This window comes from Chanodichthys erythropterus, chromosome 6 (genome assembly GCF_024489055.1).
Source record: "Chanodichthys erythropterus isolate Z2021 chromosome 6, ASM2448905v1, whole genome shotgun sequence".
In the NCBI taxonomy this organism is placed as follows: Eukaryota; Metazoa; Chordata; class Actinopteri; order Cypriniformes; family Xenocyprididae; genus Chanodichthys; species Chanodichthys erythropterus.
The window spans coordinates 5,859,005-5,874,040 of record NC_090226.1 but is presented as its reverse complement, the minus strand read 5'-3'; the positions used below and the strand labels follow the sequence as shown (position 1 = coordinate 5,874,040).

General features: G+C 33.9%; 1 protein-coding gene across 6 annotated transcripts in view; it reads right to left on the bottom strand.

Annotated features, from left to right (window-relative positions):
• The window catches only part of cacna1da (calcium channel, voltage-dependent, L type, alpha 1D subunit, a), an 83,783-nt gene that overhangs the window by 54,037 nt on the left and 14,710 nt on the right, over positions 1-15,036 (bottom strand). For 5 of the 6 annotated variants that reach the window (XM_067387857.1, XM_067387856.1, XM_067387861.1 and 2 more), the window contains exons 3-8: positions 10,984-11,150; positions 10,005-10,157; positions 9,564-9,760; positions 7,545-7,648; positions 3,828-3,994; positions 338-412 (exon numbers count right to left, since the gene is read on the bottom strand). In XM_067387857.1, coding sequence (XP_067243958.1) covers positions 338-412; positions 3,828-3,994; positions 7,545-7,648; positions 9,564-9,760; positions 10,005-10,157; positions 10,984-11,150 — 863 coding nt within the window. Of the gene's footprint in view, positions 1-337; positions 413-3,827; positions 3,995-7,544; positions 7,649-9,563; positions 9,761-10,004; positions 10,158-10,983; positions 11,151-15,036 lie in introns of those variants that run through there. The other variant, XM_067387862.1, reaches the window with a different exon arrangement.

The following is a 15,036-nucleotide window of genomic DNA, read 5'->3' as shown; positions in this document are numbered from 1 at the left end:
AAAAAAAAACGTTGGTTTTCAGTTAATTTCTGTTAGGTCAGTAAATAACTGCAATCAATTAGTAAAAATACCTATCACACACACACACACACACACAAAAAAAAAAAAATTCTCTGTTAATTAAATGTATTATCCCATTACTAATATTAATCCATTTAGCTATTGATAAACTGGTATTTCATAATGGCTTTGAATGTGGCTCATCCAATTAGATTGTATAATATTTTAAAATTCTTAATAAGCAAACACTATGTAAGGCTTCTAACAGGTAATATTCATGAATATCATCAAGTAATCACACATATGAAAGGGACAGAAGGGTGGGAGGGAGATTTACCATGAGTGTCAGAGGACTGGCTGAACCAGCCAAACCCTTTCTTCTTCTTCTCCATGAGGCTGGCCAATGTAACCCCTTCATTTCCCATGCAACCAAAGCCCATGCATGATTTACACAGCACAGCACAGCCGTGGCACGGTCACGAGGGCGAGAACGAGTAGCCACATCGACACAGGTTAAAGCACGGGAACAAGAACAGCACCAACACAACAATTAACAACAATAAACAACAACAACAACATTGAGGCAACTGGTCTGCTGGATGGGAACAAAGGATGATGGGTAGTTAGTTAACAGAGAGCAAGAGCAGGTTATTAGGATCAGGGTGCAATGAATTCAGTGAAAACAGGAACATTGCGAGGCTCCAAATGTTGAAATTTGATGGTGCAGATGTTTGCATGCGTGTATGATATGAAGCTGACCTCTGACCTCGATGGTAACACATACTTTCATGGGAGTTAATCAGTACTTAAAAAATAAGTTTTATGTAAAAAAAATGTCACTGATTATATTTTCAAAACCAATCTTATTACTTCTCATACTAAAACTGCACAATTAATTCAATTAAAACTGCATGGTTTTGTATGATCACTAAACCACAAGAGTAAAATTTAAAAGTGGCATAAAAGTCGCAAAAGAATCAAAATGAAGATGTACAGTAGATGAAATTGTTTGCTAGTTTGTCATTTGCTTAGAGATGCATGCTAATATTTGTACTTCATGTCGTTTTTTTTACTTTGGTTAACAACCAATTTACACCTAAATATAATAAGTACATGGCCAATCAAATGATATATGGTAATTATTTAGAATATTATTTTCAATGTGATTTTATGCAGTTTTTTTATATCTAAGCAACAGAAATGAGATGTTGAATGTTATCATATCAGTTCAAACTGTTTAAAACAATAATTAACTACAATGAGTAAATCATGTCAGAAAAACATCTATTTTTATTCAATGTCTTTGTCTTGTTTTTAAGTAAAAATGTTACGACAATTCATAAAAATAGTGCCCAATATACTGTGTTAATATGACGGAATTTTCCGTATTGATTTTTCACAGGTGTTTTTACCCATATTTAGAATCCACAATGCACTGTGTTGTGTTTTAGGGTTAATAGAAATGATCATAACATTAACAGATATTGTCCTGGCAGAAAATTAACAGCACTTTTTCTGTTTCTGTTATAAAATAAAAATCAGCATATTAGAATGATTTCTGAAGGATCATGTGAAGGATCATTCAGCTTTGACATCACATGAATAAATTACATTTTAATATATATCCAAATAGAAAAGAGTTAATTGTAATAATATTTCGCAACATTACTGTTTTTGAGCAAATAAATGCAGCCCTTAATGATCCCAAACTTTTGAAAAGAAGTGTATATGTATATAAATCACAATTTATTTTAAAAAGTAAATGTACATATAAATTATAACTTCACTTCTGTATGTGGTAAACCTTTCTACATTATTATTACATTATTAATGTGATCAAATGTTCAGTTTTAAATATGTTTTACTGGAAAACAAGACAAAGATAAAAATGATTAAAAATGGAAATAAATTCATTTCTAACAGATAAAGCATTCAGTGAACTTGTGGGAGTGGAAACAGAGTTCAGCTTGATATTCCATTTTCAGAATAAGTTCTGCATAAATGCTAAGCTTTCCAGACAAGCGACTTTTGTGGGTCTGTATCAATCAATTACAGCAAAAAAAAACCTTTTAGAATCCAGCCGGCTAATCTAACCCGACCGTCCTCTCACAGAACTGAGGTCAGTCAAAGAGCTCTGGTGACAGTGGAAGCTGGTGTAGCAGCGGCTCGAACAGCATAGAATCATGCGTGCTGCTTATATAAAAGGGATTAGGATTAGTGCTTATTTTGCTCAGTTTCTCCACTTCATGCTCTTATGAGCAAACTCCTCTTGTTCAGCAGATACCAGCCATACCATCTGACTTACATTCAGCTCGCTTAATGTCACTTTTAGACATGGAGAAGACAGTATCTTGACCAAAGTAAAATTGTAAGCAGAATCAGCCCTAGCTGTCGGTCCAGTACTGTACTGAACCCTCTGACCTGAAGATGCTCGACTTTGATTGACAAATCTGCGGTTCGGCGGCAGAGACAGCACTCGTGGAGTCAGCGCTTGCTGACTGCTCCTCAACTATTTCATCAAAAATACACCAGAGGCAGCTGTTTTGGGTTTGCTGACGTCTGTTCGGTGTCACGCTGCAGTTTGACGGGCATGACGGGCCAATTAAAGGCGGCTCTGTGGCTGCTACAAAAAGTTGCAAAGCTTTGGTTGAAACATCACCCTTAATACAAGTCAGAAAAGGGCAATTCGGAAGTTCAGTCACTGAACAAATTTCATTAGTTCAATACAAAAAATAAATGATTAATTGTGACTAATTATGGCTATTGATTCCTTGATATGCGTATTGTTCCCTACTGATACAGTCTGACATTTTTCTAAACTAAAGAAATACTGTAAAAATAGCCAGATATTAATCATTCAGCATCACAATCTCAACTACACTGTTTTTTAGATAACTTTACATTGCTTGACTATTTTGTAGGGGTAAATTAAAGCATTCTGGGAAACTGACTGTTGCATAAATAGAATGAAAGTTGAAATGCAATGCAAATAAAATGAAATGCACTACTTTTCAAAAGTTGGGGTCAGTATGATTTTTTTTTAAGAAATTAATATTTTTATTCAGCGAGGATGCATTAAATTGATCGAAAGTGACAGTAAAGATATTTACAATGTTACAAAAGATTTATATTTTAAATAAATGATTAAGCAGCACAACTGTTTTCAACATTGATAATTAGAAATATTTCTTGAGCAGCATATTAGAATGATGTCTGAAGGATCATGTGACACTGAAGACTGGAGTAATGATGCTGAAAATTCAGCTTTGACATCACAGGAATAAATTATATTATAAAATATATTAAAACAGAAAATAGTAATTTAAAATTGTAATAATATTTCACAATATTACAGTTTTTACTGTATTTTTGATCAAATAAATGCAGCCGAAAATATTTAATATCCCAAACTTTTGAACAGTAGTGTATATATAAATTACTACTCAATTTTACATATAAATTTACATATAAATCACAACTTCTATACTGTAAGTGGCAAATATTACTACATTATTACTATCATCAAATGTTTCTGGAAATAGTGTATTTCATTCTTTAATAAAAACTATACTTACAGAAGTCACAGAAATTTAAAATTTTACTTCCTTAAATACACATTCAAATTGATCCTGTTTGCTACTCTAAATATAATTGAAATTCATGAACAAATTTGGAATTTAAAAAACATTCTCAGCGCAACTGAAATAACTTTCTGCATTTACCTGAATATTTAAAGTGCGTTTAGTACTTGTCTAGTTACTACTATTCCTTTAAATGACAATATCGCTCATATGGTTTACGGTCATGTACTCTATTCAAGTACTCACGGTTGCGTTTGCTTTCTTCATCATCCTCCTCATTCTCAGGGTCGATGTCTTCAGCCTGCGTGATCCAGTCCAGATAACCTTTCAGATCTTCCTCCAGCTGTTGTTTTTCCCGTAGCTTCTGGAAATCTCCACGAGCTTTTGCCTTCTCTCGCTCTTTAGAGAACTCTCTGCGTTCAAGAAAACACAGTTTTACCTTCAGTTCACTAATAATAATGCAAATATAATATGGCCACAACATTTTTATAATATTTAACCACACTTATTGTCTAAATGCCATTGCATTACATACTAAAATATTTAAGATAGCACTTTTCAAGCATAAAATTAAACAAGATGTTTGTAAGGTTTGGAATAAAACAAAAAATACAATATATTTTCTACAGATATATGGTTTTTAAAGTTTTCAAAAACAACATTTTTACACCTGAACAAGGATTTTGCATCAAATAAATTATGAAAACTTTTAATTAAAATTTTTTTTTCTTGAAATTACTTAATTCATATGCATAATTATATGGACATTGCTATTTTTCAGAACCAATGTTCATCACAATGGACATGACTATTTAAAAGCAAAAAAAAAAGAAAGAAAAAAAAAGAAAGAAAAAAATCTCACTATTAATGTACATGCATTTTTCCATACATCTAAACCTACAGTAAGTGTAAATGCTTCAGCGTCCTGCCAGCAGGGTGCATGCTTGTCCACAAAGGACAAGGAGAAACATCACACAAACACACTGGAAAGGTCACACGATGTGTGTGGCATCCTTAATAAAATGGCAGAAGCACAAAAATGGAATCCAAACCTAATTTCAGAAGATTGCTCGATCTGCAAATTGTATATGTTGCACCACGGGCACAGTGTCTCTCGTGGCAGATTATTAATAACCCTGCAGCTCTAAGAAATGGCTTGTAGGACTTGCGGACACAGGAAGCAGATTAATTTCACCCTTCCGGAGAGGGTCAGAAAAACTGTGCCCCCCTCTGAAGGACATGAAGGAGATGAGGATGTATATGAGAAACATGGGTTGTCTTTCTGATGTAAAAGACAAAATAACAATATCAAATTGAGTCACCTGTCTAGCTCAGGTCTCCTTTCTCTCCTCCATTTGCCCTTCCATTCTCACCTCCTCCTGTTTCTACTGTCAGTCCCACTAATTACTTTTGTCTCTTTCTTTCTTTATAAAACCCTAAACCCTATATCCAGTTTAAGGTTCACCCAAAAATTAAGAACAAAAAACTGATGTACAACATAAGATATGATAAACCACTCACAATAGTTCAAAAGTTTGAGGTCAGTAAAATTAATGTTTTTATTCAGAAAGGATGATTTAAATTGATCGAAAATGACAGTTAAGATATTTATAATGCTACAAAAGATTTATATTTTAAATAAATGCTGTTCTTTAGAACTTTCTAGAAATCAAAGGATCTTGAAAAATATGTATAATGGATTCCAAAAAAATATTAAACAGCACAAACTTTTTCAACTTTGATTATAAGAAGAAGAAATGTTTGAGCAACAAATCAGCATAGAATGATTTTTGAAGGATCATGTGACACTGAATTCATCTTTGCATCACAGGAATGAATTAAATTTTACAGTATACTTAAATAGAAAAAAAGTTATTTTAAATCGAAATAATATTTCACAATATTACTGTATTCTAGATCAAATAAAGGCAGTCTTGGTGAGCATAAGAAATTTCAGACCCCAGACTTTTGAACAGTAGAGTATTTAAGTGCTAAATTGCTAAATCATCCTGACTAATGTTTATTTTTTTATTTTTTTCCAAAAAGCAAATCTTTCTGCTGAATTATCAGCATACACCTGCTTTGCCCTAGTCATTGTCCTTTAGTCTAAACAATTTCATTTCCTCTTCTTGACTTTCATCAGTCTGAATCACTTCCTCTCTCATAGTTTTTCATTCTGTCCTTGGAACCGTTTTACTTTAATAATGTCATCAGCTTAGAACGATTCAACCCTGCAGACTTGAAGATCATCTCACAGCACACAACACTTCAGAAAACACCTTAAACCTGTAAAAAACAAAAAAACAAAACAAAAAAAAAAAAACTCTAGGAAGAACTCTAGTCATGGAAAAAAGATTGCAGACACCCCAAGCAGATGGATCCGTTATGTTGCCAATTTATAATGAATCTAAATCTGTTTCAGTTTTCAGTTGCAGACAGATATCTGTCTTTTTTTAACATTAAATGATATATATGGCTAAAAAAGGCTAATTTTTTATTAAATAAATGTGTTCATCAGTTACACTAAAAGTCTTAGGACCTAGAAGGGACATGCATGTGGAAATCATCATAAAATACAAGACATTTGGGTTTTTAGATGGTTTTTTAGCTTTAGATGATAACAATGCTGATCTGCTACTGGAATAAATTGGTTTGTTAAAGGTAGTCCATCTATTATGGGTGTGACGAGACGCAAGAGTGAGTTCACAAGAACGAGAAGATTTTTACACAGTATTTTTAAGAAATCCTCAATGACAAAATACATGACTAGAAAAATAGTCTGCAGGTGCATTTGAAATGTTTTAACTAATCATCTTGTAGTGAATATCATTTCAGTTCTCCTTTCTGAGTATGAATTATCATATACATTGAAAGACAACAATACACAAGCACTGTTAAAAGTTTTGCCACAAACTCAACTGACTGGCTTCTCTCCTGTATGATTTCATATTTCGAGTTTTCTAACAGTTTTCTCTTAGTCTTATTAAGTGCAAACAATAAGTGTTCTCGAAGTTCTCTGTCAATATTCAAAGTGCAAATAGAGACCAAATTTTTCTTCAAGCATGATACAGAGCTGAGAGATGGTTACAACTACACAGCCCAGCCTAAGATAGCTTTCATATAGGGAGATATTCGCATGCATCAGGGAGCCGCTTTCAAAATGCGGGGTACTGAAATTGCGCTTGAATGCATGCTTGCATTTTACTTTCACTTTCGATTTCGCAATCGCACATATCAGGAGTGGCGGTGCTGAGCGTGCATTCTACAAATTAAAACATTTATCAGAAGTTTAGGCTCAGCTCTGCTCTGCAACGAATCCTCCGCCATGGTCTTGTCAGTCAACTCATCACGTGATCAATGAACTTTGATTTCTGCTCCACTACATACGACTACATACTGAACCCAAGCTCCACTACATACGAGCTTGTGTTGAATGGGACTGAAGTGATCGTTATCCAACTGAATTAAATGTATTTTATTTCTATAAAAAACAAATGACAGTCCAATTTACATGAAGCTATCCTAGTTTAATTAAAAATAACCAGATTAGTTTGCAATTTTTATCCATGACTGTAGTATTGATCCATGATCAGGTCTATTTTCAAACTTCATGCTGAACCCCATGCAAGAAAATGTTTTGTGAAACGACCGGCAGATATAAGGAATTCACAGCAGTCTCCACGGCACACAGTGATTCTCATTCTCTTACCCACTGAGAACACCCAGAACAAGATTCAACACAAAAAACGAGCCCAGAATGATCAGACTAACAAAGTAGATCCACGGCGTCTCCCAGCCAATGGCATCATTCACCTATAAGGGCCCAAACAGGATGGTTAACCCGGAGAGACAAGACTTCATTTAGCTGAGAGAACTCCACAGATGGAGCTTTGGGAGAGAGACAGAGAAAAAAAAGGAATGGACATCAGGGGCCGTAGTGAAGAGAAAAGAGGAGCTGCTCACCCGCTCAACACACCCAGAACCAGGTTCAAGACGAAGAAAGAGCCGAAGATGACCAAGCTCACAAAGTACACCCAGGGCAGCTCCAACCCCATAGCATCATTCATCTGAGAGAAAAGAGGAAGACAACGAGGAGGAAGAGGAAAAGCAGTGGGGAGAAAGAGAAAATGAAGGAAAGTATGAAACAGAAAATGTGAGTGGAAGGTTAAAAACAGGTCTAGAGAAGATGTTCTGCTCAAAATCAATCTGGATTTCAGATTTAACATGTTTAGATCTTTTGAAGAAATACCAGAAGACTTTCACAAGTTTAACTTCTAATAAGAAATTTGAGTGTAGGATGAAGTCAATATAAAAGGAAAGATAAAGGAGAAATCCCACACACTGTCCATAAAAAATTATTGAATATGTTTCAGAGACCTTGTCAGGCATTTTCTTATAATATTCTTTTCTCTAGTCTAGTCTGACCAAAACACTGTTAATTAATAAACATACACATATTACGCATATACATATATGACACACACACACACACACACACACATGCACATAAATATATTTAACTAAATATATATATATATATATATATATATATATATATATATATATATATATATATATATATATATATATATATACATACACACACACACAATTGTTTTAATAAGTCACATTACAGAAAGAAGTTTTTATTTATTTATTTATTCTTATCTATCATTTATTTTATATATATATATATATATATATATATATATATATATATATATATATATATATATATATATATATATATATATATATATATATATATATATATATATATATATATATATATATATATATATATATATATATATATATATATATATATATATATATATAGATTTATAGATATAGTCAAAGATTTTGATATATAAAAAATGTAAAAAATTTTTTTATGTATTATATATAAATCAGTGAGTTTGAACCGATGCAAATCTGTTAGAAACGATGCATCATGATATATTTATATATATATATATATATATATATACACACACACACACACACACACTGTACATGCATACAGTACATACATACATATAGTCAAAGATGTTAATGCAGCTTGCCTTCTGAAAAAAATATATAAACAATGTAAACAACGCTTTTATGTATGTATATATGTGTGAGTAATATTATATTATATATATATATATATATTTATATATATATATATATATATATATATATATATATATATATATATACATATATACATTTGTCAGGTTTCTTCATAGAATGAATGAATGAATGAATGAATGAATGAATGAATGAATGAATGAATGAATGAATGAATGAATGAATGAATAAAAAAAATTCGCTAGTTTAGTCTGAATGAAACACTGAAATGCGCACACACACACATATATATAAAAATTGTATCATTGTTTATAATTTTTTAAGGAGGCAAGCTGCATTAACGTACATGCTGCATTACACAATATTTACATGTTCAAATATTTCTTAAAATTGAGCATGTCAAATAAGCAGCAATAAAAAAGTAGGAATTTACCTTAGGAAAAACCCATAGAGATTAACCACTAATCTGAATATTGTGTAGACACTTCCTCAGTGTCTATGGTGGTCCAAAGGTAAATTTGGCTTTTTAAAAACCCATTACAAGGTTTAAAAACAGTTACTAAGAATGGATGATTCACAAGAAATCTAGACTGAAAATCTATTTGGAGTTTATGCAGCTGTAAATGAACCATGTGCTGTGATGAAATGGAGGAAACATATTCCAGAGGATGGTGTGAAAGGTGGGTGGATCTCATCAGAGCACACTGGTCAGTCACAGACCCTTGAGTTCCTGCTTCAGTGTGTGGGCTGCTAGTTTGAGCATCTCACACTCTCCTCAATACAGTAATGACTGTATGAGCACTTCATCCTCTCTACACAAATATAATTATTGACTAACACTCATTATACGCCAACAAGAAGACGTGCTAGCTAGGATGCGAGAAGTATTATCATGCTAATACTAACCCAGTAGAGTACATCCGTCCAGCCCTCCATGGTAATGCACTGAAACACAGTGAGCATGGCAAACATGAAGTTGTCGAAGTTGGTGATGCCTCCATTGGGGCCGTGCCAGCCCTCCTTACACACAGTGCCATTGATAGGACATGTACGACCATGACCATTAACAGCACACGGTGCAGGTTCGTCCTCTGCTATTATCTCTGCAGAAAGAGGAGAAGATCAAATATAAACAAGCACAATAGCTATAAAACAATTCCTATGAATCTCAATTTGTTGAAAAATATTATACAATCACATCATATAATCTAAGTTACAATAATGCATTATGGGAATCTACTTGGAATACATGGAAACTATAGCAGAAATGCTAGACAAATCTTACTGACCCCAAACTTTTGAACGGTAGTGTCAATATTCATTGTAAGGCACATAAGTTTAACAAACCTGTCCCTTGAAAATAACAGGTAGCGTGCATTTTTCCAATGAAAAGCTCCAAACCGATGATGGCGTAGATGATGATGACAAACAGAACCAGCAGGGCGATGTGGAGGAGAGGTACCATGGCTTTAATGATGGAGTTCAGCACCACCTGTAAACCTGAGGATATGCAAACGTACGCAAAAATGCAGATTTACACTCATTCACAGTGTTTGAGTGTTCACTTGAGTGCAATTAAGTCCAAACTTTCACATCTAATTCCTACTGCACACACTCAGACACACACTGGTGTCTTTAGAGCTTTGAGTTTGACAGCTTGTTCTCAGAGAACGATCCTGAGGGGATGCAGCAAGGAATGCTGTGCTTTTCCTGCCATATGGCCACATCATGCGCCATCTCTCACCCAATATCCATCCCTCTGTAGGGGTCCGGTGCTCTGGGCGCTCGGAAGGGGAAGCTGTCAAATTGCCTCATGATTACTGTTGTGCAAAACTACATATTATTGAAATCGACTAGTCGGTGCACAGCCTGAACGACTAATCTGTCTTGACTGGAAGCCTTGAATATGTAATCAGCTTGATCACTAGGGTTACTAAGGTTATTATAGTTAACTAAAACTTAAATCATTACCTTTAATCATTAAATTAAATAAAATATTTTATTTCCGCTAGTTGCCAAAGCAATATTTCTCATTTTCTTTTAGTTTCGAAATACTAAAATAACCTAAATTAAAACTAATAAATAAAACACAATATTGCTTATACTTTAAATAAAGGTGAAAATATATAATATACAAATTAAATCTAATTCAAAATATTAACAAAAACTGTAATCTAAAATGAACCTGATATCATTATATTAGTGATTTATATTATATACTCCCTATATTTAAAGACCAAAACCACTCTTTTTTTAAATAGAGAATAACATTAGTTTTATTATTAGTAAAACTAATGATGGATGTTTTTTTTGTTTTTTTACTCACTGGGCACTCCTGAGACCAGACGCAGCGGTCGCAGCACTCGAAAGGCTCTGAGGGCTTTGACGTCGAAACCTCCTGGTTTCCCTCCGTGGCCATGCACGGGCAGTTCGGCTCCGACAGCTTCCTTCTCTCCATCTTTGGTCAAAACTTCCAGGACAACACTAAACAATCTTTAAAAAACAAAAAACAAAAAAAAAAACTCATCAATATCTCAAAATCATTCATCATCCAACACATTGTTACATGAACAACCAGCATGTTTCATTAAGCATAAATTAATGGTTATTGATTTTGTATGTCTTACAATCCTCATGTGCACCAAACCTACTGCATTCTGAGACAAAAAGAACTTGCAGTTCAATAAGCACTATGATGGATTTAGACTGATTCAAAGCAAGAACTCCTTCATTTAAAGATTCATTAGAAGAACCTGTTCATGAGTCATGTGAAAGCACCAGTGAACCCCACTATTGTTCCTTTAGGACTATTTATATACTACTATAGTATTGTTTCAGCTCAAAATGTCCCATAGATTCTCACTCTTGTGAACTGCCTATTTTGGGGCATCATTAACTATGCACCGATTCAGGCTGCGGCCCCTTTAAATCTCGCTCTCCCTGCCCCCCCAAGCTTTCGACTCTATATACATTGCATAAACAAAGTTCACACAGCTAACATAACCTTCAAAATGGATTTTTACAAAGTGATCGTCATACATGCTGCATGCATGCTTCGGATTATGTGAGTATGGTATTTATTTGGATGTTTACATTCGATTCTGAATGAGTTTGATGGTGCTCTGTGGCTAAAGCTAACATTACACACTGTTGGAGAGATTTATAAAGAATGAAGTTGTGTTTATGAATTATACAGACTGCAAGTGTTTAAAAATGAAAATAGCGACGGCTCTTGTCTCCGTGAATACAGTAAAAAAACGATGGTAACTTTAACCACATTTAACAGTACATTAGCAACATGCTAACGAAACATTTAGAAAGACAATTTACAAATATCACTAAAAATATCATGTTATCATGAATCATGTCAGTTATTATTGCTCCATCTGCCATTTTTCACTATTGTTCTTGATGCTTACCTAGTCTGATGATTCAGCTGTGCACAGATCCAGAAGTTAATACTGGCTTGTGTAATGCCTTGAACATGGGCTGGCATATGTAAATATTGGGGGCGTACATATTAATGATCCCTACTGTTATGTTGAGATTCGCCTGTTTTCTGGAGGTCTTTTAAACAAATGAGATTTACATAAGAAGGAGGAAGCAATGGATTTTGAAACTCAATGTATGTCATTTCCATGTACTGAACACTTGTTATTCAACTATGCCAAGATAAATTCAATTTTTGATTCTAGGGCATCTTTAATATTTTGATATTTACAGTTTTCATTTTAAGTCTGAGCAATTTTGTACTGTGCTTTTGACCTTTTTATTAGTTTTGGGTATTTTAAATATTTCTTTTAGCATTAATCTATTTTATTTTAGTTTTAATTTTATTAATCTTAGACTTTCAACTGACATTTTTTTTTTCATTATCATATTTTAATCAGTCGCCAGGGCAATATTTCTAATTGTCATTAAAGTTGTTTAAGTTTACATTTTTTATCTTTTATTTTATTTCAGCTTTATAACAGTTAACAAAAATGTTTTGAATAATTTTAGTCAAACAAAATCAGTTTAGTATTGATATTTTTTTCTGTGTATAAAAAAAAAATTCTTGCCATTATTGATATATAATCTTTATATTTCCCCATATTTAATTTAGAACTTATTGTAGAAAATGCCTTGTGATCTATTAAAATCAAATCAAATTTCTATATAAAAAAAATCTAATCTAAAATGCTTGTAATATTGATCTAAAGTAGCAATATAATAGCTGAAATATCAAGACATGTTTGGATTATAAAATAAACCACTTTCAGCATCACATGACAGCATGACCTTTCATGAATGTGCCAAAACATAAACAGCAGGACATTCAATCTGAACAACATCAGACGGCATCATCTGCTGTACACACGAAAAAAGCAGCATGTGATCACCTGAAATGACCATGGTGCACATCTGAATAGTCATGTATTTATTACAAGATCTCAACAACAGTGAATAAAAAAAAAAAAAAGTGTATTTAAAGTATCAAATAAGCTGATTTTGAATGCATCTGCCTCTGTTACCATCATAAAGCTTTATTAACGCCAGCGATTCATCCTTTAAAGTCTGAAACAGTAGTAATAGTCTTTTTTCCCTATTGTGACGTATATCTGAGTGAAACGGCATCTTGAACAAGAAAAAATGAAGGACGGTGGTTTGTGGTTTGCTATTGGTGGATCTCATGTGAGTGACAGGTTGCCCCGCCCTCACGCCATTAAACACATCATCAGAGAGGAGAAGTCACTATAAGACGGAGGGGAAGTTATTTTAATTAAAGATCATGAGGGCACATGAATTTAAAAAATAATGCACAAAAAAAATATTTTATAATAAATACTACAATATTCCATAAAAATTGTCAGTTTTGATTTCATGGTGACTTTAAAGAGTGACAGTCTATCTGTAACTATTCTTGGCTAATCAAGGCTGCTGCTCAGGAGCCAAAGATCAAGAGCGACAGCCTCGTGAACAGAGAGACGGGTAGGTGAAGAGAGAGAGGGAGACAGCTCTTTCTGCATGAGGCGAACTGATCGAAATGTGACCTAGCTACCCAGTGGACTGTGCGTGTATGAGTGAGGGAGAGTCAGATAGAGATGCTGATGAGGAAGAAGAGGAGAGTGTACACAGTTTGAGATGATCTACAGAGAAGTGAACAAGACAGTTTTATAAATCGCACACATAAGCCATGTGCTTTTACGTTTTCATTTACAGACGCACAAACACTTTAAATTCAATAAAATGACTGACTGAATCCAGATGATTGAAAGGAGTTGTTGATTATGATTTCCCTTTTTTAACTTTAGTTAGTGTGTAATGTTGCTGTTTGAGCATAAACAACATTGCAAAGTTTTTAACCCTCAAAGTTCAATGCAAAGGGAGATATTTTCTTTTACAGAAAATCGCTTTTTAAGGACTACAACAAACGGCTGGTAGGGACTAAAATGAGCTTCTTCTCGGGATAGTATCACTAACCCTAAAATTTACATAAACCCTACAACAAAGGGGCAATGTTGGGCTGTTTTAGAGAAGAGGAAGAGTTGTTGTAGTAGAGTGTTGTTGTCATGTCGTCATTTTATGCTGAACTGCTTCACAAACGAGGGTCAATTCAACGCTAGATTTGCACAAAAGATTAACATGACAGCACATGCTAGTCGATGAGTTGAATCAACTCAAATAAATTTATCCACTAACCATTCAGAAATGTCCAGTTTCATTCTAAAAGTTGTAACTTCTTCCTGAGTCTCTCCATCAGTGTTGACTACGTTTTGAACAATGTAAGGCCGCTACTAACAATCATCATTTTGGCTGCGTGAGATTCTCCAGTTTTGTTGTTGTTGAGCAACCGAAGCGTGAGCTGTTAAAGCTCCACCCTCTTCTGGAAATCGGGAGCAGCAGCTCATTTGCATTTAAAGAGACATTTGCATTTTGCTTATGTTTTTAAATCAGCTTGATTTTAAAGGAGGGAAGTATGATCGTTTTGTTGTAATCAAGCCACAGATGTCGTCAATCAAGCTTGTAACTAGTAATGAACACTGGAATATTCCTTTTATTATCATTTGGATGTAAATGTGGTCTCACTCTTTATGCAAATTAGATTTCATGAATATCACGTTTCTAATAATTCTCAAATGGAACACTCACGACGATCATTGTATAATTTATAGACATTATTAAAGCAAATGCTCAGTGTAGTAACCCAGAAACACTTTATTTTCTGTATAGAGAAGGGCAGTTGTCAGTGTGAAAGCACAACGTGAGCCTGATGGTGCAGTTACACAGCTTTTGCTTACACTGCTTATGCATGCGGTATGAAACCGGCCTGAGGCACGGACAAAAGAGGAGAGGATTTTTTCCTCATGATTTTATCTTTGGGCTTCTGCATTTATTT